Raw genomic sequence first — 25,287 nt, forward strand, 5'->3', positions numbered from 1 at the left:
CAGACAAGCTCCCCTAGAATATACATTAAAAGGTTTTAAACATTCTGGGCACCACCAAGTGGTGAAACTGTGTATCTCATTGCTTAATTAAGTAACATAGATTTAGAATACTTTGCTTAGCATGCTAGCTAAAAATGAGTTCCTTCTACCCACCGTAAGTTTTTGAACGGGTGTTACACAAAAATTTCAAACTGGAAGCTCTTAAGAGTATCCCTATGTTGAAGCAGTCTTGAATCATATATTTAATAGAAAGTCACAGAATTTTAGGGTTGAATGGGATCTTTATTTATACTTTACTACCTCTTGCTTGGGTTATTTGGCAATACCTATCATACCACAGCCTAGTATATTCAAATATTTCTAAGGATAGAAACATTTCCAGAGAGACTAATAACTCAGTAACATTATTATGCTCTCTATGTCAGAATGATGTCCTAAGTCTTTGAAAAGGGTACAAAATATGGTGTTTACTTTAACAAGGCAAATTACTGTATCAATCTGTTACAAGAATGATCACAGTGATAACAGAGAGATAGTACTATAAAACGTCTTAATTTTTTTTTCTCTTTTTATACAAAGGATAAAAAGTTTTGTTTTGTAAAAAAGGCTTTTCAACTTTATCTAAACTCCTTCAAAGAGAAGGGCCACATCTATTAAAAATAAAATGTAGCAAAGTGATTCAAAATGTCCATCCTAACAAAACATAATTTCACTTAATTTCAACTTTCAATAAAACATATCAATAAATAAAAGCTTAATTATCACTGTCAAATCTCAAGAGGTAGAACATATCAGTAACAAGGTTCAATTTTATTATATCTTTCTAGAAACATTTTCGTTTCTCCAAATGTCTAGAAAATACATGGTAAATATGACAGTACATGTAACAAATGCTGTACTTACACTGGAGAGCTCTTTGAATATTTTTTCCAAAGAGAAATATTCCATGAAAGTAGCAAACCCTTCATTTAGCCACAGATCATTCCACCACTTCATTGTTACCAGATTACCAAACCACTGTGGGGGGAAAAAACAAACAAACCAGTAACCAATATAACATTTACACCCCTAAGAATTTTTTAATAATTGAATTGTCAGATTAATCACCTATAACTAGGTTATAATTACTTAAAAATACAGGTATTTGTTGAAACAAACTATATTCAAATTAACGACTTACAAGAAAATTTGTATACATTTACTCTAAAATGAAAATGTTAACATTTTCACCTTGGTGAATGGGAAAACATGCAAGAAACACAATCAGCATATTTATCAAATTAATGCACACAGTTTACTAGGTAAACAAAAACATTTTTTAGTTACTTCATTAAAAGTGTTATTTCCTAGATGATGAAATTCTTCTACCTTCTAATATCAAGTTAGTAAGATTATTTCCATTCTATCTACAACCATCCATGACAACTAAAAAATAAACTTGTATGTAACAGATCTTTCTACAGAGCCCATGTTTCATGTTTCTCCTCAGTCACCAGAGCTGAGGACAGTAGATCATGATTCAAAACAGAATGCAAGTAACTTTCCTTAAGAAAGTTGTCATGCACATAAATAAAGGAAATCAGAAAGATCTTTAAATGTCTTCTTCTATGATATAATAGTAAGAATTAAAGCAATGATAGGAGACTCTTAAAAAAAAATGTATCTCAAAAATCCCTGAAATGGAGAGTGGTGGGTAACAGAGTATGCAGTTCAGTGTGGCCTGGGACTCATCTCAAACCAGCAGCAAAATAATAAGGCTACTAGGTATCAAAACAAAACACTTTGGAGAATGACAAAGCAATTATCCTTCAAAGCTATTATCTTAAAACTTGTTTCAGAGGAATATGATTTTTAAGTTTTAAAAAAGTAACAGAGAAGTGGTGCTGGGTGGCCCCAGGCAAAACAGACCAAGAGGGCATCCCTAAAGGACAAGTTGGCTACATGACTAAAACCGTAACTGTCGATAAGTAGGTGCTTCATATGCCAGCCTGTTAAGAAGTCTTCACAAGGGCTCTACAGTGGCATACATATGGTGTTTGAGACAGGGAGCAAACCGACCAGAGTATGTGCTACTCCTCTTCCGCATCCTCCTTCCATCATGCATGATAACCCCCAAACTATGCCCAACACTGTTAAGCACCTCAGCAAAGAAAAAAAAAAAGAAAGAAAGAAAGAAAAAGAAAGAAAGAAAAAGAAAAAGAAAAAGAAAAAGAAAAAGAAAAAGAAAAAGAAAAAGAAAAAGAAAAAGAAAAAGAAAAAGAAAAAGAAAGTCAAGGTGTTGGGGAAAGAGTCAAGAGGTTCACGTACCCACATAGTTTTCCTTCTTTTTCTCCTTGTTTCTCTCCTAAAGTAACAACGCAGTTTGAGCAGGGGAAGAAAACAAAAATCTAATCCTGTCAACTACAGTTCAAAAGTTGTGAGGAAAGTGAAATTTAGGGCAAGTCTTGCTCCACCACAAAGTTATACTGAGCTGGTGGCATCTGTCAGAGGTGAAATAGCTCTCTATTATCAGAGGGCAAGAAAGTACAGAGAGAGAGAGAGAGAGAGAGAGGGAGATCCTGAGGAGACAGTGGCTCTTCAAGGCCCAGTGCTGCCAATTATTAACTGTGTGACTCTGGGTAACTCGCTTATTTACTTATACTGAGTCTCAGTTTCCACATCTGTAAAATGGGATTATCACCTATCTCAGAGCAGTTATAAATGTAAAGGTGAGAATAGATGTGAAAATTCTTTATAAACTGTAAAATCCTATGCAAATATTAGATAGCATTTTCAACTGAAAATCAAGTTTGTGTTAGAAAACACCATTTTATTATGGAAAAAAGGCGATACTACAATAAAAAGCTGAGTTTTTTATAAGCATCTAATTCTATTTTAAAACTCTACAATATAAAATAGAGATATAAAATATAATAGTCTTGTAATACCTGATGGGATAGTTCATGAGCAATGATTTTAGTAACCAGTTTTCTGTCTGCCACAGAAGAAGTGTTATTGTCATACAGAAGTGTCTCTTCTCGGAAAGTGAGCAAACCCCAATTTTCCATTGCTCCTGCTTCAAAGTCAGGAATAGCCACCAAATCTGGACATAAGAAGAAAGAAATGATTAACTAGCCTTCATGTAAAGCACTTCCTAAATAAAAATTTTACCCACTCGTTTATCATTGTGAATCAAGAGGCAGGGAGTTCATTTTATACTCCGCAAATGGAACCCTATTCTAGTGTTGTATGTTTCCTACCTATTGGTCAGTTGAGAAAGACTTGAACCATCCCTGTAGAGTCACTGTTCCTCTGTCACTTAGCAAAGCAAGAGAAACCTAATTCCTTCACAATGAATCAACTTTCTAGAGCAAGGAGGATAAGGTGCAGGTCTGACATTCTAACTAGCTAGCTCCACACTAAACAGCTCTGAAATACTCTTGCTTTCCTGAGTTCCCAATACTCAGTTTTTGTTATTTGAATCAGGAATTTCTTAGGAGGTTAGAATTAGTCAAACTCCAGACTAAGCCCTAAGCAAATTCCCACTTACACAGCAACTGTATAAGCCCTAGTAACAGCCTCTTAAATTTCTAAATGCTTTAAGCTCCACATTCAGATGCTTTTATGGAATCTGAATAATCTTAACAAATATAGACAATTTAAAAATTTTTTGAATTTTTTAGTTTTAAAATAACTTTGGCAAAAGTTCTTTCTAAAAAACATTTGCAAAATGAATCTAGGTTATAATGGTAATAAAAATCAGGCATTGTTTGATTCTTACCCAATTTCTTAAGTGGGTATTGAATTTCAAAGTAGTTTTGATAGAATTCAAGAAGCTTCACAGTTGTTTCCAAGGCATGATGAACTTGATCAATCTTTTCTGGTACAGCATATACAGAAACCTAAAAGAAAACATATATATACATGGATATAGATATAGATACAGATATACACACACATACACACACACACACACATATCATGTGAAGTGTAAAGACAAGTACAACCAAAATGGCATGATATTCAGGTGAATACTGTTGAAGCATATGTGAGAACTGAAAGAGTTTTTATGAAATTTTACAGGATACAAACTCTTGCTTCTAATTCTTTTAGCCCCTGGAAAATTTAGCAAGTCACTTCCACACATAGAACTACATTCAAAAACTTACTGATTTTTTTTAAGTTAAATAACATCCCAAATAAACTATTTGGGTCATATTATGGCAAAATATAAGCTTTGGCCTATTAATTTTATGATCCATTACCTAAAGTTGCCCTTCTTTACCGATGAGCTATCAAAACTGAAGTATTTGAAGGACAAAGCAAATTTTCATCTTTTTAGCACCTATTACAGTGCTGGGCATCATTCAGGCATCCAAGGAGTGCCTGGGTGGCTCAGTTAAGCATCTGCCTTCAGCTCAGGTCAGGTCATGATCCCAGGGTTCTGGGACAGAGCCCCACATTGGGCTCCTTGCTCAGTGGAGTCTGCTTCTCCCTCTTCCTCTCCCTCTGCTGTTTTCCCTGCTACTATGTTCTCTCTCTGTCAAATAAATTAATTCTTACAAAAAAAAAAAAAAAAGAACAAAACCAGGCACCTAATACAGAGAAGTCACATAAGGAAGTTTATTCTGAAGCAAACACTCAAGGCAGAAATTACACATTTGTTGAAATTATAGACCAATGCATCCTCTTTCAGTAAATGTGGCACAGCCTGTTTTTCTTCCAGCCTTGGGAGAGCTTACTTTTTTTCCAGTTGTTGGCTTGTTTTCATGGATCATGTTGTATAAAAAATAATCATACCAAACAGAATCAAACACTCAATGAGTGGCACAGAGTAACTAAAACCAACTATGGGGATAACAGATTCCTATTCCCATTGCCCAGTGCCTTCAGGTACATGCTCACTAAGGGGGAAGGCGGATATGATCGCCCAGGTCATTTAAATTGCTACTTTTTTCTCTCTTTTTCTGACTAAGGGCATAAGTTAAACCCATAAGTTGTGACTAACTATAAACAACTTATTCAGGGACGCCTGGGTGGCTCAGCGGTTGAGTGTCTGCCTCTGGCTCAGGGCTTGATCCCGGAGTCCGGGATCAAGTCCCACATTGGGCTCCCTGCCTGTCTGTTTCTCTGTGTCTCTCATGAATAAATAAATAAAATCTTTAAATAAAATAATAAAAATAAATAAATAAATAACATTCAGTAAGTATCAAAAGGCAAAATTTAAACAATTCTATGAAAAGCAATGATTTTAAAAAGCATTATATATTGTTTTCCAGTTGACTGAAGAAAAAAAAAGCCCTCTATACTCACCTGGGAATGTGAGAAATGGACAAAACATAGAAAATAAAAACTTCAAAAAAAAATCTCAATTGGTGGGAAATGGAGACTTACTGAGTAAGTCATTACTTGGACAAAATGCACTGGTGAACTCTAATTTATTCCCTCATTAAAGGACTAAAAAATCACCAACAATTTCTAAAAGGTCAAACAGATTTCAGTCATAATTGTCTTTATGTGGGGCTTTAATCTACAGTTAATCATAAAAATACAGAGGTACCATGACATAAAAAATGAAAAGCAAAAAAAAAAAAAAAAATTCAAGTAAACAAAAAACAAATTTCTGCTAGTTGTGTGACCTTGAGAGGTTGGTTAATAACCTCAGTCTCCTTATTATTAAAAAGGTGATTAAAGTAGCTCCTATACTCACTGGGTTCCTGGGAAGATTAAATGAGCTAATATATACAGATAGAACTTAGACCAGTACATGACACGATATAAGTGTTCAATAAATGGTAATTGTCATCATTATTAAAAATATAGTCCAACAGGAAAGTGGCAAAATATGTGTGAGTGGAGCATTTGTGCCAACAGTTACCAGAAGAATAAGGTATCTAGGACTGGAGTTTGTCACTTAAAACTATGCTGCTTTCTAAGGGAACTATGAAAGAAATTTAATCTCCCACTTCAGGCGGCCAAGTGTACTTCACTAGCCTAGCATCTACCATCTGCAGCTCTTGGTAAAGGGCTGTGACCACAGTTGATTGAATTCAGTCACCATCTGCCAAAGGAACTATATAGGCTAATTCCACTGACAGGTGGAGTTCCTGCATCTTTCTCCCTCTGAAGTCAATGTTAGTGGGCAAAAGACAAAAAAATCCTGACATATTCTTTTACAATCTCTAACTACCATTGTAAATGACTATACCAAGATCACTAGGAATTTGAGACAAATCTTTATTATCTCTATTTTTACCAGAAATACATACTTAATATCACAGTCAACACAATCACCTAGAAGAAGCTATCCCAATAGAAATACCACACATATCCTCCAGATTTCTCCTCCTACATCCTTCTGCAACACACACCATTTGACCACTCCCATCTCTATGTATGAGCACCTTTCCTTAGAGGAAAAAGAGGCTCACATGAAACTGAAATCTGATCAAGGGATTAGTTCCATCTCTGGAATACATGATTAGGAAAAAGGTAGTTTGGTATTTCTCTTCCTTCATTTTTTTTTTCTTTAAAAGACAATGTGCTAGGAGTTCTCACTAGAGATAAGTTATCTGGTAATTGTAATTATTATCAAGCTTCTTTTAAGAGCAACAGAAGCAGTAAGAAACAGAGCAATCCAGTTCAACAACAACAAAAAAAAAAAAGTCTTGACCAGTATTCTGGGTTTGATAAGAGCACTCTAAACACTGTCAAATGGAAGTCAACTAGCACTCAGACCTTATAACTTACAACATGGTGTCCACATCTGACCAACTACCATGCATTCTGATTCTACAAATTAGACCTGTCTATGGTAAAAACCAAATCGGGCAATGGCAAAAACAAAACAAAAACCTCAAGACAAACCAAGCAATGTATTTCAAAACTGACCTAGAATTTTCTAGGTAATTCTGGCATTGCTGAACACAGACAGAGGTGTAAAGAACAGTGAAGAACAGACAAAAATGGTAAAAACAAATGTTCCTCTTTTTTAAAAACTTCAACAATGTTAGTAATGTTGATCACTGAAGAGGGTGTGTTTAATAATCTACAGTCAACTTTGACATTTTTAGTTGTTTGGTAAGATTGACATTACTAAGTAAAGCCCTACTACTGCCTTATTCCTGAATCTTGTGAAACAGGCCTACTGTCAAATACTACAAAATAGAAAACATCTGAAAGACTTCAACATTTTAATGTAAGTAAAATCCTGTTAGACTTCAAGTCTAAATTTCTGTCCCCATACATATAGAAGTTATATATGTCATTGGGTGTAAGCAGCAGCATATTGTGGTGGACGGTACAATCCTGACTATCATTTACTATATAATCTTAGGTCAATTATGTAAACTCCCTGAGACACAGTTTCATCAGCCATATGGGATTAATGCTTCCCTTCCACGTGGTTTATGAAATGAAAAGATATTTATAAATGAGGAGCCTGAGACAGCTGCCAGCACGGAGTATAGCTCCATGCATGTCAGATTCTTCCCTCATCCTAATAAAAAGAAAATTAGTGAAACAATTGTTTATTAGCATAACACTAATTTTTTCAAAACACATTTTGAAATATGCAGGTATGGGGTGGCATTAAAAAAGTTATGATTTTATATTTACAGACATATAAGAAAGTTCACAATATTCTTGCACATGGGTAAAAAAAAAAAGAGTGCACTTTGTGTGTGTGTGTGTGTGTGTGTGTGTATTACTATCTCCCAGGCACTAAATTTTTAGTATTTAATCCTTGAGAGGTAAGGCTAATATAGGCAATATACTATTATTGTAGAAGGTGAGGTTTAGACAGGATTACAGAGGAATCTGCCCAAGAACACATTCTAGTAAGCTGTACAGGAGGGACTCCAGAGTCCACGTTTAACCATGTTGTTTCCTAACATATAAATTAAAAGAAAAAAAGCCACCCCAAATTCTTCTCTCTCAATCTGTCTCAATCAATCTCTTTCCCTTTCTCTCCATTTCCCCTGTCCCCCTCTATATACAAGAGAATAAGGTATATATCTTAACAATGAATAATCCAGCTTGGCTAGATAGAAGAATCCACACTGGAACAATTAGAAATACAGATGGATTTATAAGACAGCCCTGAATACCAGAATGTTGAGTTTGAATGTAATCCTAGCAGTAAGAAGGAAGAGGGAGGGAGAGTGGGACAGAGGAGAAAGAAAAAGCCAAGACTGCATATATTCTAGGAGACAATAAAAAGTGCTGGGGGTTTTATATCAAAGAGTGTGATAACTACAACAGAGATGTAACTAAAGAGCTATGAAAGATCACAGAGGGAATGATTAATCCCAGCTGGGGAAAGAATGAACTGCTTCAAGGAGAGGAATGGTATTCAGCTGGGTCCTGAGGAAGCAAACCTGACTCTCCTAGATTGAGCCTTTTGGATATCATCCAGACTGTAACATCTGAATCAAGGGCTAAATCTGGGGGGTGACGCTTGAAGAAAAATTAACTGAATTTTATAAGATTTGCACCAATCTCATTATCCTTTTCAAAGGATTCTAAAAAATTCTTTGCTTTAGACTTGACAAAAACTCTTTCAAGCAAAACGTTTGTAAATTATTTGAGCACTTGGGCACTACATAGTCTACACCTAACCTTGAACACTTAAACTTCGTGAATAGTTCTCATCCTTTACTGTTGAGCCTAATTGCATACAGTATTATTGCTGATGAAAAGCCAGATAATCCTTATCTCTGCCCTTACGTCTAAGAGTTATGGGGTAGACAAGATCATCTTTCCTAAGAGAAGGAGTATATCCTTTTTAATTAGCAAGATCTAAATATAATGTGATTAAAATAAATCTCTTTATCTAGAAAGGAAAGCCAACTCCAATTGAATGTGTTCAATGGGTGAAAAATATTCCCTGGGGTGATCAAAACTATGAAAAAAACTTAAAAATTGTATCTTATTTCTATCATGAGGAATAATCATTTCAGTTTTAAAAAGACCCTTTTCTGCTATATTGTAAGTGTATAAAAATACTAACTTTATTAGGTCTCTACTGTGAAATAAAAGCATAAAATTCAAGCAAATAATCATTTACAGACAGGGACTAATGACAAAGAAAAGCAGAGGAGCCTAATCAGAATAATAAATTTTTACAAATTACAGATTCACAGTACCTTTAAAGGTACTGCTTAAGCAATCTTACAACTCTAAGATGAAGAAAACTCAATCTGGACTTGCTTTTTAAAAAAGGAAGATTAAATTAACTTTTATAACCTGGACTTCATCTTGTAATTGCAATCGTACACTATCTCTTAAGTCTGCACAATGTTTTAGATTTAGTGCTGTCCAATAAAATTTTCTGCATCAATGGGAATGTTCAATATCCATGATATCCAATATGGTAACCACTAGCCACAAGAACACTAGAAATGTGGCTACTGAGACCGAGGTAGAAAATTTTAAATTTAATTTTTTGCAGCTTTAATGATATAATTAACATGCAACACTGTGAAAGGTTAAGATGTGTAATGTGTTGCTTTAATTCACTTCTATATTGTGAAATGATTACCACAGTAGTATTAGTTAACACCTCCACCACCTCATTACCAATTCTTTTTTGTGATGAGAACTTTTATGATCTAGTCTTTCAGCAGCTTTCAAGCATATAACACAGTATTGTAACTACAATCACGATGCTATATATTAGATCTCAAAACTTATAACTGGAAGTTTATGCCCTTTGACCAACATTTCCCTATTTCCCTCCATCCTCAGACCCTGGCAACCAACCATTCTAGTCTCTAAAAGTTCAGTTTTCTTAGATTCCTCATATAAGTGAGATGATATATATATATAGTCTTTTGTTTTTCTCTGACTTAATGTCATTTAACCTAAGGCCTTTCAGGTCCATCCATATTTTTGCAAATGTCAGAATTTCCTTCTCTCTCATGGCTAAATAATAATCCATATTACGTTTATACCATAATTTCTCTATCCATACATCTGCAGACAGACATTTAGGTTGTTTGCATACTTTGGCTGTTGTGAATAATCCTACAACAGATGTGGGAGTTTAGTTATCTCTTTGAGAACCTGATTACATTTCCTTTGGATATATACTCAGAAGTGGGAATCTTGGATCATGTGGTAGTCCTATTTTTAATTTTTTAAGGAACCTCAATATTGCTTTCCACAGTGGCTTTATCAATTTACAGTTCACCAACAGTGCACAAGGGTTCCCCTTTCTTCCACATCTTCACCAACATTTGTTAACTCTCACCTTTTTAATGGCATCACACCATGTCATTCTAACAGATGTGAAATGATATCTCATTGAGGTTTTGATTTCCATTTCCCTTGTGATTGTGATACTGAGCACCTTTTCAGATCCTTGTTGGCCACTTTTACATCTTCTTTGGGAAAATGTTCAGTTTCTCTGCCTATCATTTACTTAAGGTTTTATTTTTAAGTATTCTCTACACCCAATATGGAGCTCAAATTCAGAACCCCAAGATCAAGAGTTGTATACTCTACTGACTTAGCCAGCCAGACACTCCTCCTTTGTCTATTTTTAAATCAGATTGTTTATATCTATTTTTACTGAGTTGTAGGAGTTCCTTATATATTTTGTAAAGATTTATTTATTCATTCATCCATTCATTCATTTATTCATTCATGAGAGACACAGGCAAAGGGAGAAGCAGGCTCCATGCAGGGAAGCCTGACATGGGACTTGATCCTGGCTCTCCAGGATCATGCCCTGGGCTGAAGGTGGCACTAAACCACTGAGCCACCTGGGCTGCCCTATATTTTGGATGGTAATCCCTTATCAGCTATTGGCAAATACTTGCTATCATTCTTTAGGCTGCCTTTTGCCTTTTCATTTTGTTGATGTTTCTTTTGCTTTGCAGAACCTTGTTTTCTGTTTTTTTTTTGTTTGTTTTTAAGGATTTTACTTATTTGACACAGAGAGAGTGCACACAAGCAGGGGAGTAGGGGGAGCGGCAGAGAGAGAAGGAGAAGCAGGCTCCATGATGAGCAAGACGCCCTTCAGTCTGAACTGAAGGCAGACATTTAACCAACTGAGCCAACCACACAGAAGCTCTTTAGTTTGATGTAGTCCCACTTACAGATTTTTGCTTTTCTTGTACTTCTGGTGTCATATACAAGAGATCATTACCAAGAACAATGTCAAGGAGTGTTTTCCCAAGTTTTCTTCTAGAAGTCTTACAGCTTCAGACCTTATGTTTAAGTCTTTAATATGTTAGTTAATTTTTGTGAGTGGTGTAAGATAAGGGTCCATTTTTAATCTTATACTCTTATGTGATTATCCAGTTTCCCCAGCACCATTTATTAAAGAGCCTATCCTTTCTTGACTATTCTCAGCTTCCCTATCAAATATTAATTACCATTTATGCATTTTTCTCTGCGTTCTTAATTCTGTTCCTTGATCTACATGTCTGTTTTTATGCTATTCTCTCTTAATTAGTATTCATACTGTTTTGATTACCATAGCTCTGTAGTAATAGATTGAATTGGAAGTGTGACAGCTTTGATCTTTCTCAAGATTGCTCTGGATATTCAAGGTCTGTGGTTCCATACAAATTTTAGTATTGTTTTTCTATTTCTGTGAAAAATGCCATTGAAATTTTTATAGGAATTTCATTGAATCTATAGATGGCTTTGGGTAGTATGCACATTTTAACAATATTATTATTTCTGATCCATGAACATGGGATATCTTTCCATTTATATTGTCTTTAATTTCTTTCAACAAAATCTTAGTTTTCGGTGTAAGATATTTCACCTCCTTGGTTAAATTTATTCCTAGGTATTTTATTGTTTTTGATGCTATTGTGAATGGGATTTGCTTTATTTCTTTTTTGGATATTTCATTGTTAGTATATGGGAATGCAATTGACCTCTGTATGATGATTTGTACCCTGCAACTTTACCAAATTCATTGATTAGTTCAACTAGTTTTTTGGTGGAGTCTACAATTTTCTATACATAAGATCATATCATTTGTAAAGAAAGACAATTTTGCTTCTCCCTTTCTGATTTGAATGTCTTCCATTTCTTTTTCTTATCTAAATACTCTAGCTAAGATTTCAAGTACTATTTTAAGTAAGAGTAGTAAGAGTGGGCACCCTTTTCTTGTTCCTGATCTTCAGTGTTTCACTGTTGAGTAAGTTGTTAGTTGTGGGCTTGCCATATACGGCCCTTATTATTTTGATGTATGCCCTTCTATATCTAATTTGTTTAGAGTTTTTATCAGGAAAAGAAGCTATACTTTGTCAAATACTTTTTCTTGTAGCTATTGAGATGATCGTGGGCTTTTTATCTCTCATTGTATTAATGTGATGTATCACATTTACAGATTTGCATATATTGAACCATCTTGTATCCCAGTGTTCAATCCCCTTTGATCATGGTATATGATCCTTTTAATGTGCTATTGAATTCAATTTACTAACATTTTGCTGAGAATTTTGTGCAATGACATCTACTGCAACTATATTCATCAGGGACACTGGCCTACAGTTTTCTTGTAATGTCCTTATCTGGCTTTGATATGAGGGTAACGACAACCTCATAAAGTAAGAAGACATTCTCTCCTTTTCAATTTTTTAGATAGTCTGCGAAGAGTTGTCATTAATTTTTCTTTAATGTTTGGTAGAATTCACCAGAGAGACCATATGATCCTGGTCTTTCTTTGTTGGGAGGTTTTTGATTTCTGCTTCAATCTCTTTACTCATTACTGATCTGTTCAGATTTTTTATGTCTTCATGATTCAGTCTGGTAGCTTGTATGTTTCTAGGAATTTATCCATTTCTTCTAGATTATCCAATTTGTTGGCCTTAATTGTTCATAGTAGTCTCTTATGTTCCTTTGTTTCTGTGGGATCAACTGCAATGTCTCTTTCATTTCCAATTTTGACTTTTGCTTTTTCTTAGACTAGTTAGCTAAAGGTCTGTCATTTTTATCTTTAAAAAAAAAAAAAAAAAAACAGCTCTAGTTTCACTGATCTTTTCTATTGTTTCTCTGTTATTTCTTTCATTTATTTGTGCTCTGACCTTGTTATTTCCTTCCTTCTGCTAACTTTGGGTTTAGTTTGTTCTTTTTCTGAGGTATAAAATCAGGTTGTTTACTTTAAATCTTTCTTTTTTCTTAATATAGGCATTTATTGCTCTAAACACCCTTCTTGGGGATCCCTGGGTGGCTCAGTCGTCTGGCACCTGCCTTTGGCCCACAGCACGATCCTAGAGTCCTGGGATCGAGTCCCGCGTCAGGCTCCCGGCATGAAGCCTGCTTCTCCCTTTGCCTGTGTCTCTGCCCCCACCCCCTCTCTGTGTCTATCATAAATAAATAATAAATAAATCTTAAAAAAAAATAAACATCCTTCTTGGAACTGCTTTTTATGCATCCTATTGGATGCATACACTGCCATATTATAGTATTCTGAATTTGGCTATATACTTATCATTACCAATGTGTTGTGTATTTTATAAAAATACACAACATATAAAAATACACAAAATTAGTATGCTTTTATTTCAGCTGGAAGCACTCCTTTTAGCACTTTTTAAAGGAAGTCTAGTGGTGGAGGACTCCTCAGCTTTTGTCTTGATAAGTCAAAAGACTGTTTTCCTTTTTTACTGTAGGTAAACTTTGTCAGACAAGAGTATTATGACTGGCAGTTTTTTCTTTCAGCATTTTGAATCATCTGACTCTCTTCTGGTTGTTAAGATCTCTGCATAGAAGCCCACTGACAGACTTACCCCTTGTAAGATACAAGCTTCTTTTGTTTTCCGGCTTTTAAGATTCTTTTTGATTTTTGAGTTTTACTATCATGTGTCTCTTTAAGCTGTTTGGTAACCTGTAAATTTCATGAACTTGATTATCCAAATTTCTCCCAACATTTGGAGAGCTGTCAGCCATTACTTCTTTGAATAAACCCTCTGTTCCTCTTCCCTCTGTTCTCCTTCTGGAACTCCAGTAATTTACAAATTGTTTCTCTGATGGTATCCTATAGATCATATAGGCTTTCTTCACTCTTTTCTTCCATTTTTACTTGTTCTCTGTCTGGATAATATCAACTTTCCTATCTTTTTTTTTTTTTTTTTAAGATTTATTTATTTGGAAGGGGAGCACACAAATGGGGGCAAGGGGCAGAGAGAGAGGGAGAATCCTCGAGCAGGCTTCCTGCCCATGGGGAACCCATCATAGAGCTCCATCCCAGGACCCTGAGATCATGACCTGTGCTGAAATTGAGTTACATACTTAACCAACTGAGCCACCCAGGTGCCCCTCAACTTTGCTGTCTTCCAAGTCACAAATTCTTTGTTCTGCTTCATCTGTTCTGCTGTAGATGTTCTCTATTTCCCTCTTTTCATTCCATTCATTAACTTTTGCAGCCCTAAATTTGTTTAGTTTTTTCATTTCTGTATCTGTTAAACTTCGCATTATGTACTGTTTCTCGATTCCACTGAATTGTCTTTTTTTGTTTTCTTGTAGCTCATTAAGTTTCCTTACAAGAGCTACTTTTTTGAATTCTTTATTGGATAAATTACAGATCTCCATGTCTTTGGGATCAATTACTCAAATATTCTTGTGAGCCTCTGGCATCAGGTTTTCTTGATTTTTCATGTTTCTTGACGTTCTGTATTACTGTCTTCACATCTGAAGCAGCAGACACTTCCTCCTGTCTTTACTAACTGCTCTCACCAGTGCATCCAAACTTGCATTTCTTTTCTTTTTCAAACAGACTACAGAACTTTTTGGCTAGAAATGTGGACTTCCACAAAGGCTATTTTGTCCAGGTATTACTGTCTAAGACAGTATTTTTCAGGTGCTCCTACACCATGGCTAAGTGGGCTAGAGCTGTTTCACAAGCCACTATAGTGTCCACAGCCAGAAGTGTGGTCTGTATGGCTACCACCTGATGCATGGGTGGGCAGGATTCCTCCCAAGTTCTTTGGCATATGGTGTTGGATCCCATAGTTTCCAGAAAGGCATTTTTGTCCATGAACAGATGTCAAATTACTGTTGCTGTGGTAAAAGGACATGAATGAGGGACACCTTATTCAGCCACGATGCTGTCATCTAATTTTAATTAATTTAAATGTAAAAAACTACATAAAGCCAGTGATCACCATATTGTAGAGCCCAGTTATAGAAGCTTTGTTATACATATACTGTCTTACTGGAATTCTCTTATAGAAGTAAAATTAAAGGGAACTTGAAGATTATTGACTTTTGGGTATTTAATTAAGAAAAAGTAAATAAAGCTAAATAAAAAGTAACATTTCTAGCATAAGATGTCAAAGTTGTGATCTAAAAGCTCATTTTCCTTCATAAAGCAGTTATCAGAAGTCATTAAAGAATTGCTCTTAACCTCCTGTGAAACAGGTTTTCAAGACAACTACTACAACATACCAGGGTTCCATTTACATCCTGACTCAGGTTCTTCATCTCCCCAACAATGAATGCAACCAGGTAAGTGCTCATTTTCACACTCTCAGAAAACTCATCCTGAACAAGTCCATCTTCCATGATGACTGATGAATTCTACAAGCAAAGGGGAAAGGATAACTAGGTTAACTATGGGAATAAATGACAGAAACAAACTAAGAAATTGAAAATTCAAATAGGAAACAAGTAGCGAAGATGCTGGCACATTTTAATCTCTCAGGACAAGAGCATGACTCTAGTCTAAATAGAGCATGGCCCTTATTCTCAATCTGTTCTATCATCCGTCATCGTGAAAATCTTAAAGGAATTTTTAGTTTCAAAAGATCCATTTTAAATAAATGTAACTTAGAAATAGTAAATATCAGTGGTTCTGTTTCTCCCCTTTAAAATATCACCAAAATCCTTCCTTATGATGCAGGACTACTCCACTCTACTGCTACAAATACAGAAGGAGCTATAGTGGGGTATCCCTCTGACAGATCTGAAACAGCTTTTTAAGATGCCACGTTGATGACCTTGAGAAAGTTTAGTGGGATCAAAGGTGGTAAGTCTCTACAGAAGTATGAGGCAGACACAAGATGAGAGAATGCAGGCAAACCTGTAAAATTTTCTGATGATTAATTAAGATGTTTTTGGATATTAGGCAAGGAGGCACCTCTTTTAAAAGAAGATTAAGGGTGAAGAGTATGGCTAGGAGTGGAAGTACTGAAGTGATGTCCCTGTTTAAGGACAGATCACAACCCCTCCTACCAACAAAGGTTGACTCCATAGTCAGTTAGACGTGGGTGGTCCTCTTTATTAACCACATGGGTTCTGAGAGGCTCCTATCAGTTCTACATGGCGACTCATGTGTCAGGAAAAAAAACAAAACCCTAGGTTCTGTTTAGCATAAAAGCAATTCTGCTTGGTTTTATCCCCACTGCCTCCCACACAGAATTTACATCCAAGAAAGAGGTTCATGTTCTTGTAAAACTTTCATGTTACAATATAGATTTTTCAATAACCAATAAACACTAAAATCAATCATGATTCAACACTAACACGTATCACTATTTAGAATAGCAAATTCACCATGTCTCAGAAAATACCACCATGATCTTTAATACTAGTTCATATAGTATTATTATTTGTACAACTTTAGTATAAAGTACATACTTCACATTTCCTGCCCATGCATTCCACATCCAGCAGGTCTTTCTCTTTCTTCAACTGCTCCTTGGGCTGACTTCTCAATTAATTCCAACATATATTTAAGTTTTAAGCATTTTAAGAAAGAGTAAGAATGTATATGATTCTAATCATTCTCAACAGTATCACAAAGAGGAATTCAAGTATTCATAAAAAAGAAAGAGATCCACTCAAAGATTTTACATTAAGGAACAGAACAGTACCTTAGGCATATTTGATAAAGCAGTATATTGCTCATCCCTTATGATCCTGATGATAAATGTGGCTTTAAATCCTGGTTCATCAAAACAAGGAAAAGCAGATCTTGCTGCCAGGGGTTCAAACTGAGTTGCTGCAAAGTACCTAAAACAAATGCAAATTCATCCAACAGTTATTGAACACCTGCTATTGAAGGTATCTTGCCAAGTACCTGGGATACTAAGATAAACCTGGTACAATCCCAGTCACTAAAAGATCTGTAATCAACTGGGAGAGGCATACCTGTCAGGCTGCGAACCATGTCATTAATATTGACAATAAAGCAGTGGAAACAAAGGGTAGGAAACAAATTCTGACTAGCAGTTAAGACACTGTATGGAAACTGGTAATAACATTTGAAGTCTTTAAAAATGAGGGTTATTTGAAAAGGCAGAGAAGGGTAGAAGGTACACTATAAAAAGAGTGGGAAGCACAAGGAAAGACAGAGCAATGGATACTCAGGGACTGGAGGTGGCCGTCCACAATGGCTGGAGATGAAGCCACAAAGGTAGCCATTAAGGTCTTAAAAAGGTTTCAGATGAAGGTCAGTATGAAGGGTGGTCATTAATGGCCACCTGTACAGTCTCTGGCTTCACAACACCAAATCTTAAATTTATTACTTCACTTCTGTGAAGACTAAAAAAACTAGGTGCTCTGTAGTATGATGGTTTCCTTTACCATCTTCAAAAAAAAAGAAAAAAATGTCCTCCCTCTCCTACAGCACAGCAACAACACATGAAATTTGAACCCCTATGAGAGTCCTCAATTAAAAGTTGGGAGAAAAGCATAAAAAGAAAAAGAGGAGAAAATCAGATTTTCAAGTAAAGCAGAGCAACAAAACAGGTCTCCATTTTGGAAATCATCCAAAGATAGCCTAGAATAATCAGAGCAAGTGTGGCCCTATTGTGCATAGTTCAGGTACTAGTCAATATGGCACGTATACAATCACCCCTCTGGACAGGAAGTCCTTGCTTGTTCAAGGCTTAGTTTCCACTTTTAAAAGATACACAGAAAAGAGTGTGATTTGGAAGAAGACCCCAACCCTGCACTTTACCAGCCATGTGACTGGCAAATCAGTAACACACACCTCAGTTTCTTTATTTATTAAATTAGGACTGAGGTAGGATCCTCTGCCAAACATTCAGGGTTTTTTTTTAGAATCAAATAAGACTATTCAAAATAAAAACTACTTGTGTGTCACAAAGTCCAACACAGATGCTTATTATACATGCAAGACAGTCCTCTTTATTCACACTTAAAATTGTGCTTTTGTCCTGATAAGGATTTGCCCAAGTAATTGTTTCTATTGAGTAAATGGCACAAAAGTTAGCAATCAACATACAGACACAATTTAAACATATGTTGTTAATACTCAATTTCTTCACTCCACTTTCAAATTGTTAATACTCAATTTCTTCACTCCACTTTCAAATTCAATTCTTCAAATTCTTAACAGAAAATTATGGAAGAAGGCCACAAGAGACCAGGGGATTAAAGTTTAATGATATCCATAATATGCATATAGTCTACTTAGACCAACACTTTATTATATAAAATTGGACCATAATGTTCTAAGACAAAGGAAATCTTAAATTTTTATTCAAAGGGATTCAATAATAACTATCTTACATAAAAGTCTCTTTGAGAAGGCTGCTGCTTGAAGATACTTATAATTTATCTTATCTATGCTGAACATCCGGAAGCTTATTCTTTCATTAGTGACTTCCTTTGCTTTCAGAAATACTACCTGGAATTTGAGAACTACTGCCAATAGCGCAGGAGACAATCATGAATTAGCTGGGGGTCACGTAAGAGAATTCTAACCACTGAGAGTAACAATGGGTAAATGAAAAAGTGGTGTGAACTAAGAAGGCAGTAGATCATAGTGGTCAAGAATGGCGTCCCAAGTTAAAGTGACCTTTGAAGTCCCCCTGTGCTACCTGCTAGCCGTAAGATGTTAGATTTACTTTATGTGCCTCTGCTTCATTACCCGTAAAATGAATAAAATATTAATATCCACCTTTTAATGGGTTTGACAAAACAAAAGATTAGACATATAAAATGCCTGGAAGAGTTTCTAACACTTCAGTTCTCAGTAAATGCGTATTATTATCACTGGAATTCAGCAAAGTGCACATGAAGTTTGTTATGGCAGATGAGGGATGTGAAACAAACAAGGGCCCAATCTGGAAGAATCTTGAACTAAATCCTGTTAGAAAAGAGGAAGTACTGAAGGATCTTAAACCAAAGACCACCATGGTTAGATGTGTACATCTAGAAATAGGAGTCTGGCAACAGTGAGGAAGAATGGCAGCAAGAGAAAGAGAAAGCAGTGGCAAGATTTGAGGCCCGGAGACCAGTTAAGAAGATACTTGAAGAGTTCAAGAAAAAGGGACTAGGAAACTGAAAGACAAAGAAAAAAAAGATCCCCATCCTAAATTTGTTTACTAGTTCTTCTAGTATCAGTTATTATCTATAACCTGAAGTATATCATCAACACCTTCAGACTGAACTCCAGGTTCACTGACCAGCTCTACATCTTAGATGACATAGGTAAGATTCCCTTACCACAAATACATGTTTGACATTCACATATACTCTGATTTTCCCATCATTAAGGAACACATCCCTTAATTATGTTATCTACTTGTATATATAGTTATTATACTTCAGAGGGGGGATACAAAAACTTTCTCTAATAAAACTATGCAAAATTAAATGTTGGAGAGAGACCCCCAAAATTGCTTTGAATTACAGTTTTCCCATACCTTGAAAGGTATAAATAACCTTCTCAACTTTTATCTTCCCTTAAGCTATACAATCATGAGGGGCATTCATTTTACTGAAGCAGGTAGGTTAACAGATTTATATACGCTTTGTAACAGCAGAATTTCACATATTACTTTGTTTTAATAGATTTAAAAACACTTTTTAAACAATATTCTATTTCTTATTTTTAAGAAGTTGTCTTCTCTATTTTTTTAGCATTTTCCACAACTCGAGGTAGCCCATGGCAAGAGTCAACAAGTGACCATACCCAAAATCACTGTTATCTGCCATATATTTATTCCTTCCATTATATAGTAGTAGGCCCAAGGGACTCCAAGGGCAATAATCTAATTGGAAGAGATGACTACTGGATTTGTTTTTAAGGTTTGTTTGCACTGTTTTTATAATTCCTATAATTATAGAGATACCTCCTATAATTCTTAGAGATAATGAAGATTATAAAGGGAGAAATAAAGCCAAGAAGCCATGAGCTGCCATTATAATAATAAATTTGCTTTTTTTTTTTTTTTTTTTGGATCCTGTTTACTGCATTACAGTGCAGTTTTATTTTGTTAATAGTGACATTTGAAAAGGTAAAGTTCTAGTTTTAGATTAGCATGAAAGTAAAAGGGAAAGAAACACAGACCCACAAAGGAAATGGGTGTGAGCCTGTCCTGGGTCACGTTCACCTCTGGCAGTGCCCACGGCCACATCTCAAAATTATAAATTTGCTTTTAACATCAGATCTCATGCAAGAGCCAGCATGCCACTTTTTTCTTAAATAAAGGCAAAGAGAAAAATTACTTATCTGAATAGGTGTATAAATCTTGCTTTGTCTTTCTCCATTTAAGAAGGATCAAACCATTTCCTTAAGATAGATTTAAAATATTCATCTATTTTCTCAGTACACCAACACACATTTGCCAAATGGCCAGCATCAGCTATTCACAAATGGGCTTACAAAGTAATATGAGTGTATGTGCCAATCAAATTAAACAGATGTCATAAGGATTTCATATACATAAGAGAAATGACATTATTGCTACTTAAGAATAACCTGTAACCTGTATACAGTGTGCACTGCATCTTTCCAGAAACTGAAACTAGATACTATGAATGCTAAGGTTAAAGTGAAAAATACATAGTCTAAATAGGGAGCTGAACACTTTTATGTTGTGAATCAGCTTTTTTTAAACCAAATTCAGTCTCTCCTAGATTTTTTTTTAAATTCCATCAGAAATCCAAAACAGAGTGACTTTTTCATGAATAGCAAATATTAAGGACACTAAAAATGACATACATTAGGTATACAACAGTTCTTTCTGTCCCCTTTCTCCATCCCACTAAGCACTTCCTAAAAGCTCTGCACATTAGAAAAACAGGTCTTAAAAAATAATCCATACTCTTCTTTACATCCCATGGAGATCTTGTAAGGTGACTGAAAACTATATTCATCTAAGATACAAAAAGCTCAAAATAACTTAAGATTTTGTGTTAGAGAATATAACTGATATAATCTTTACCCATTTCCTTCCATTGGCATGCCTAAGTCCCACCATGACATATGATATATGATATATATGAGCATGATAGATGCTCAAGGCTTTGACTAAGACAGAAATAGTATCTTCTTCCAAATCACCTACTATTTTGCATATAACCTTCTAAGTTGAAAGAAAAAATCCAGCTAATGTCTCCAGTGTGGGCAAAGGAATCCATATTATGTAAGTCATCACAGAGCAAAGAAATAGAATCATTTAAGAAGGCTACATACTTTTTCTCATTACTTTCATCTGTGTAGGAGATTCCATAAAACCCATAGTAAGAACTAGATATATTCGCCGAATACTCTATCTTCAAGCTATAATTGTGTCCTTCAAGAAGGGCCTCGGGGGCAACGATGGCAATTTGTTCGTGAAATGGGTATTCCAAGATCTCAACTTGTTTTTCTTGACTTGAAACTGCTGACATAAAGGTCACTCTTGAAATATTATGGCCTGTACTGTGAAGAATGATATTCCATGTGGCCTGAAGAGCCTGAAGTGAAATTGTCACAGAACCCCTGCATGTCATCGAGGTTAGGTTTGGATGTAGATTAAGTTCATAGCGTAGTGGCATAATGGTGGTGGGAAGCCTGACTTGTGCCCAGGGAAACAACTTTCCATTTGTTGCAAGTGGCTGAATTACTCCCATGGATTGGTTTCTTTTATGGCAGCCTTCTTTGGTAAAGGTACATCTGGGCAGAAGATAAATCACCATTATTATAGAAACGGCAACCACAATGAGGAAAACACAAACCCCCATGGTCCTGGCAGAGGGTACAGAGCAAGGCCCATCTGGGCTCGGCCTATAGCCGGTTGCACTGTTCCGAAGGCCTGAGCTTCTGTTCATGAAGGACATGCCCAGCAGTTTCGCAGACGACTCATAATCCTCTTCGTCCTCATCCATCTCATGCTCGCCAAGACCCCGCACCAGCAATCTTGAACCCCGGGGCTCATACTCCACCTCATCAGGCTCTAGCGGATGTAAACAGGGCTCTTTGGCTAAATCTACCACATCTGGTTCTTCCTCAAACATGCTGTTTTCAATCATATTCCTGGGGAGCTGAAGCAAATCTATACACCAAAACATAAGGACAGGTACAGAGTTAGAAAAGAAAATCTCATCATAAAATGCCTACTAGCAAAACCACATTGAATCTTAAGAAATTTGTCACTAAGACTTATTTCCATCTTAGAGCTACTGAATTAAATAAGGTGCTTATAATTTTCTTGTGTCATCCATTAAGAAAACTCAAGCGTAAAATACAAGTTTACCACAGTCATGAAACAAAAAAGCTAAACAAACGAGCTAGTATCGAAAAAGAGACAGCCGAGACTAGACACTAATTTCCTTAATATACTGTTGCCCAACAGCCTGGGTCCTTGTCTTGAGCTTTAGAGGGCCCGGGTTTAGAACTGCTGTGCCTGTCCTCACGGATCACAGGTGTGCCCATCCAGAGTCTATGTCCCCCTTGCAGGGTCTGGTCACCAGAACCACCAGAATTCCTGCCTAAAAGGCTTCACACCTGCTTCTGAAGTACTTGTGGGTCTCTGCTGAGTCCGGTTCTCCCAAGGGAGGAACACATACTGGTATGTCCATTTATAGGCTTGAATGATAGCTAAGCAACAGGCTGGGCTATTTTTTATTTCCAAAACAGAGATGTTCCTATTCTACAGCAAACTGAAAGTGGCAAATTTTATAGAAAATTTCCATAATCAAGAAATCACTTAAAAATAAAAGAACTATAAAAACCAGATACCACTGCAATCCAACCTATTATTTCATGCTTCCAGAGCATTCAGAAACACAACATATTCCTCCCTCTGTAACAACCATTCTGTATACCATGAGTATAAGTGGATCGTGTGTTAGGGTAGTAGTGGCAGGTTTCATAAGCTACAAAGAACAATATTCTCCTACTTGCCAAAAATTCCTGAGAAAACAAAAAGGGTAAATAAATTGCACACAGATCAATAATTTCTAAGATAAGATCACTCAAGGATCCTGTCTTCTTTATTTAAGACTAGCAGAATTTCAGCTTTTAAAGGATGTAAAAAATGTGGTAATTAAAACCTCCATTAACCTTCCTCAAGGTACTTCATACATTATCATTTCTAACCCTCACAACAATTCTATAAATGCCAAGTATAACTATTTTAGGCATTAGGAAACAAAAAAGAGAAATGGGTGAATTTAGCTTCATAAAAGAGCAGTTTTGACACAAACCTGATACTGAAGCCCAGGTCTAAAAATCTAATTCCAAATTTTAGATTATTTCCATAATACACTGCAACCCTCTACTCAACTAATTCATTAAGAATAAGAATAACTAAATTATTTCTTTTGTACTTGGCAATGAAGTTGCTAAGAGTATTATTTTATCATCAGCAGAACAAAACTTAGTCTTGCTACAGCGTGCTCTGTGGACCAGAGCACAGGCATCACATTGCAGCTTGAGAGTGGGCTCTCAAGTTCATTTCCCTAATTTGAATTTTAACAAATCCTTAGGTGATTTACATACACATAAGCTTGAGAAGCACTGGTCTCAGCCTTTTCTATGGTCAGATCTCAGCCAGCGTTAGACACCCCATTCCTGGGTGTGCTTTGGCCACCTCAAACTGCTGACTCTTCTGAGAACAAGACACACTGCTCTTTCAAGCTATCCTCCACATGCCTATCTTCCCTGTTCCCCCTGCCTGCAATGTCATCATTTCTCCCTTCCATCCCAGACTACCAGGTGAACACTTGTTATTCCATAACCCAGGTTAACTTGCTACAATGCTAATTAGGAAATGTTATTTTCTTGTTTTCCTTTTTATTTATTACATTTAAAAAACAAATTTTCTTTTTACTGCATGTCACCTCTTTCTGCTTTGGGGAGCACAGAGACCCCAACAAGGTTATCTTTTCCTACCTCCTCTCTAACCTGAACTTCCACACAAGCCATGCTACTTTACAAGTTTTCTTTGTTTAGTTTTTTTAATAAGATTTTATTTATTTATTCATGAAAGACAATGAGAGAGAGAGAGAAAGAGACAGAGAGAGAGAGAGACAGGCAGAGGAAGAAGCAGGCTCCACGCAGGGAGCCCGACATGGGACTCGATCCCGGGTCTCCAGGATGACGCCCTGGGCTGAAGGCGGCGCTAAACTGCTGAGCCACCCGGGCTGCCCTATAAGTTTTCTTTGCGTAAAACTTTTGATCACATTCTAGGTGTGGGTTTAGCAAGCTGCCATCTTCCCACCTCCTGTGAATGACCTACAAATGGAAGAAGAGTGATTACAATATCCTGCTTTAGGAACTTAATCTCTTAAACATCTGATCCTGCCTCTACTTCTCATGACAAAGTTTTGTTTTGTTTTGTTTTGGATAGTTTTACTGTGTTTGGGGGTCATTTACTTCTTTAATAGAGTAAATATTGCTGTAATTGAACTTAAAAAATTTTTTTGAACTCTTACTGAATTCTTAATGGTTAGAAATTCTATAGTAGTTTTTGGTCCTGGGACAGTGCTGAAGATTAATTGCTTAATTTGCTTTTTCAAAATACGAAAAGGCCTTTTCAGACTTTTTGTTGTTGCATATCGGAAAATTATGTTCTTTTAGCATTTTTTTAATTAATTAATTTATTTATTTATGATAGTCACAGAGAGAGAGAGAGAGAGAGAGAGAGAGAGAGGCAGAGACACAGGCAGAGGGAGAAGCAGGCTCCATGCACCGGGAGCCCGATGTGGGATTCGATCCCGGGACTCCAGGATAGCGCCCTGGGCCAAAGGCAGGGGCTAAACCGCTGCACCACCCAGGGATCCCTGTTCTTTTAGCATTTGCCCTGTGTTTTGTTCTGTGTTAGGCCTAATGAAGACAACAAGGAGGTCCACAAAGTATGGTTTTATTTAATGAATTTCTAAACTATAATTTCAGTTTACTTAGAGTAATCTGTTCTTGAATTCGTATCCCTTTAGAACTTTGTTTTTCTGTGTTTTAAGTAATGCCTTGTTTAAAGCCAGGGAGTAGCCTACTCCCTGACCACCTCCATATCACCTGTCTGCATTTCATTTATTTCAAATCTTCTGATAAGGGTTTAGTCTTATCTTTAGATAAGATACCTTACTTTCATTATTTATCATCCA

At 36.1% G+C, this 25,287-nt stretch overlaps 1 protein-coding gene across 4 annotated transcripts in view; it reads right to left on the minus strand.

Moving 5' to 3' along the window:
• Positions 1 to 25,287, minus strand: part of LNPEP (leucyl and cystinyl aminopeptidase) — a 98,856-nt gene that overhangs the window by 42,527 nt on the left and 31,042 nt on the right. For all 4 annotated transcript variants that reach the window (XM_038532259.1, XM_038532257.1, XM_038532256.1 and 1 more), the window contains 6 exons: positions 21,395 to 22,235; positions 16,818 to 16,956; positions 15,391 to 15,522; positions 3,761 to 3,881; positions 2,928 to 3,082; positions 904 to 1,017 (listed from right to left, as the gene is read on the minus strand). In XM_038532259.1, the coding sequence (XP_038388187.1) occupies positions 904 to 1,017; positions 2,928 to 3,082; positions 3,761 to 3,881; positions 15,391 to 15,522; positions 16,818 to 16,956; positions 21,395 to 22,235 (1,502 nt within the window). The remainder of the gene's footprint in view (positions 1 to 903; positions 1,018 to 2,927; positions 3,083 to 3,760; positions 3,882 to 15,390; positions 15,523 to 16,817; positions 16,957 to 21,394; positions 22,236 to 25,287) is intronic.

The sequence above is a fragment of the Canis lupus genome, chromosome 3 (assembly GCF_011100685.1).
Source record: "Canis lupus familiaris isolate Mischka breed German Shepherd chromosome 3, alternate assembly UU_Cfam_GSD_1.0, whole genome shotgun sequence".
NCBI lineage: Eukaryota > Metazoa > Chordata > Mammalia > Carnivora > Canidae > Canis > Canis lupus.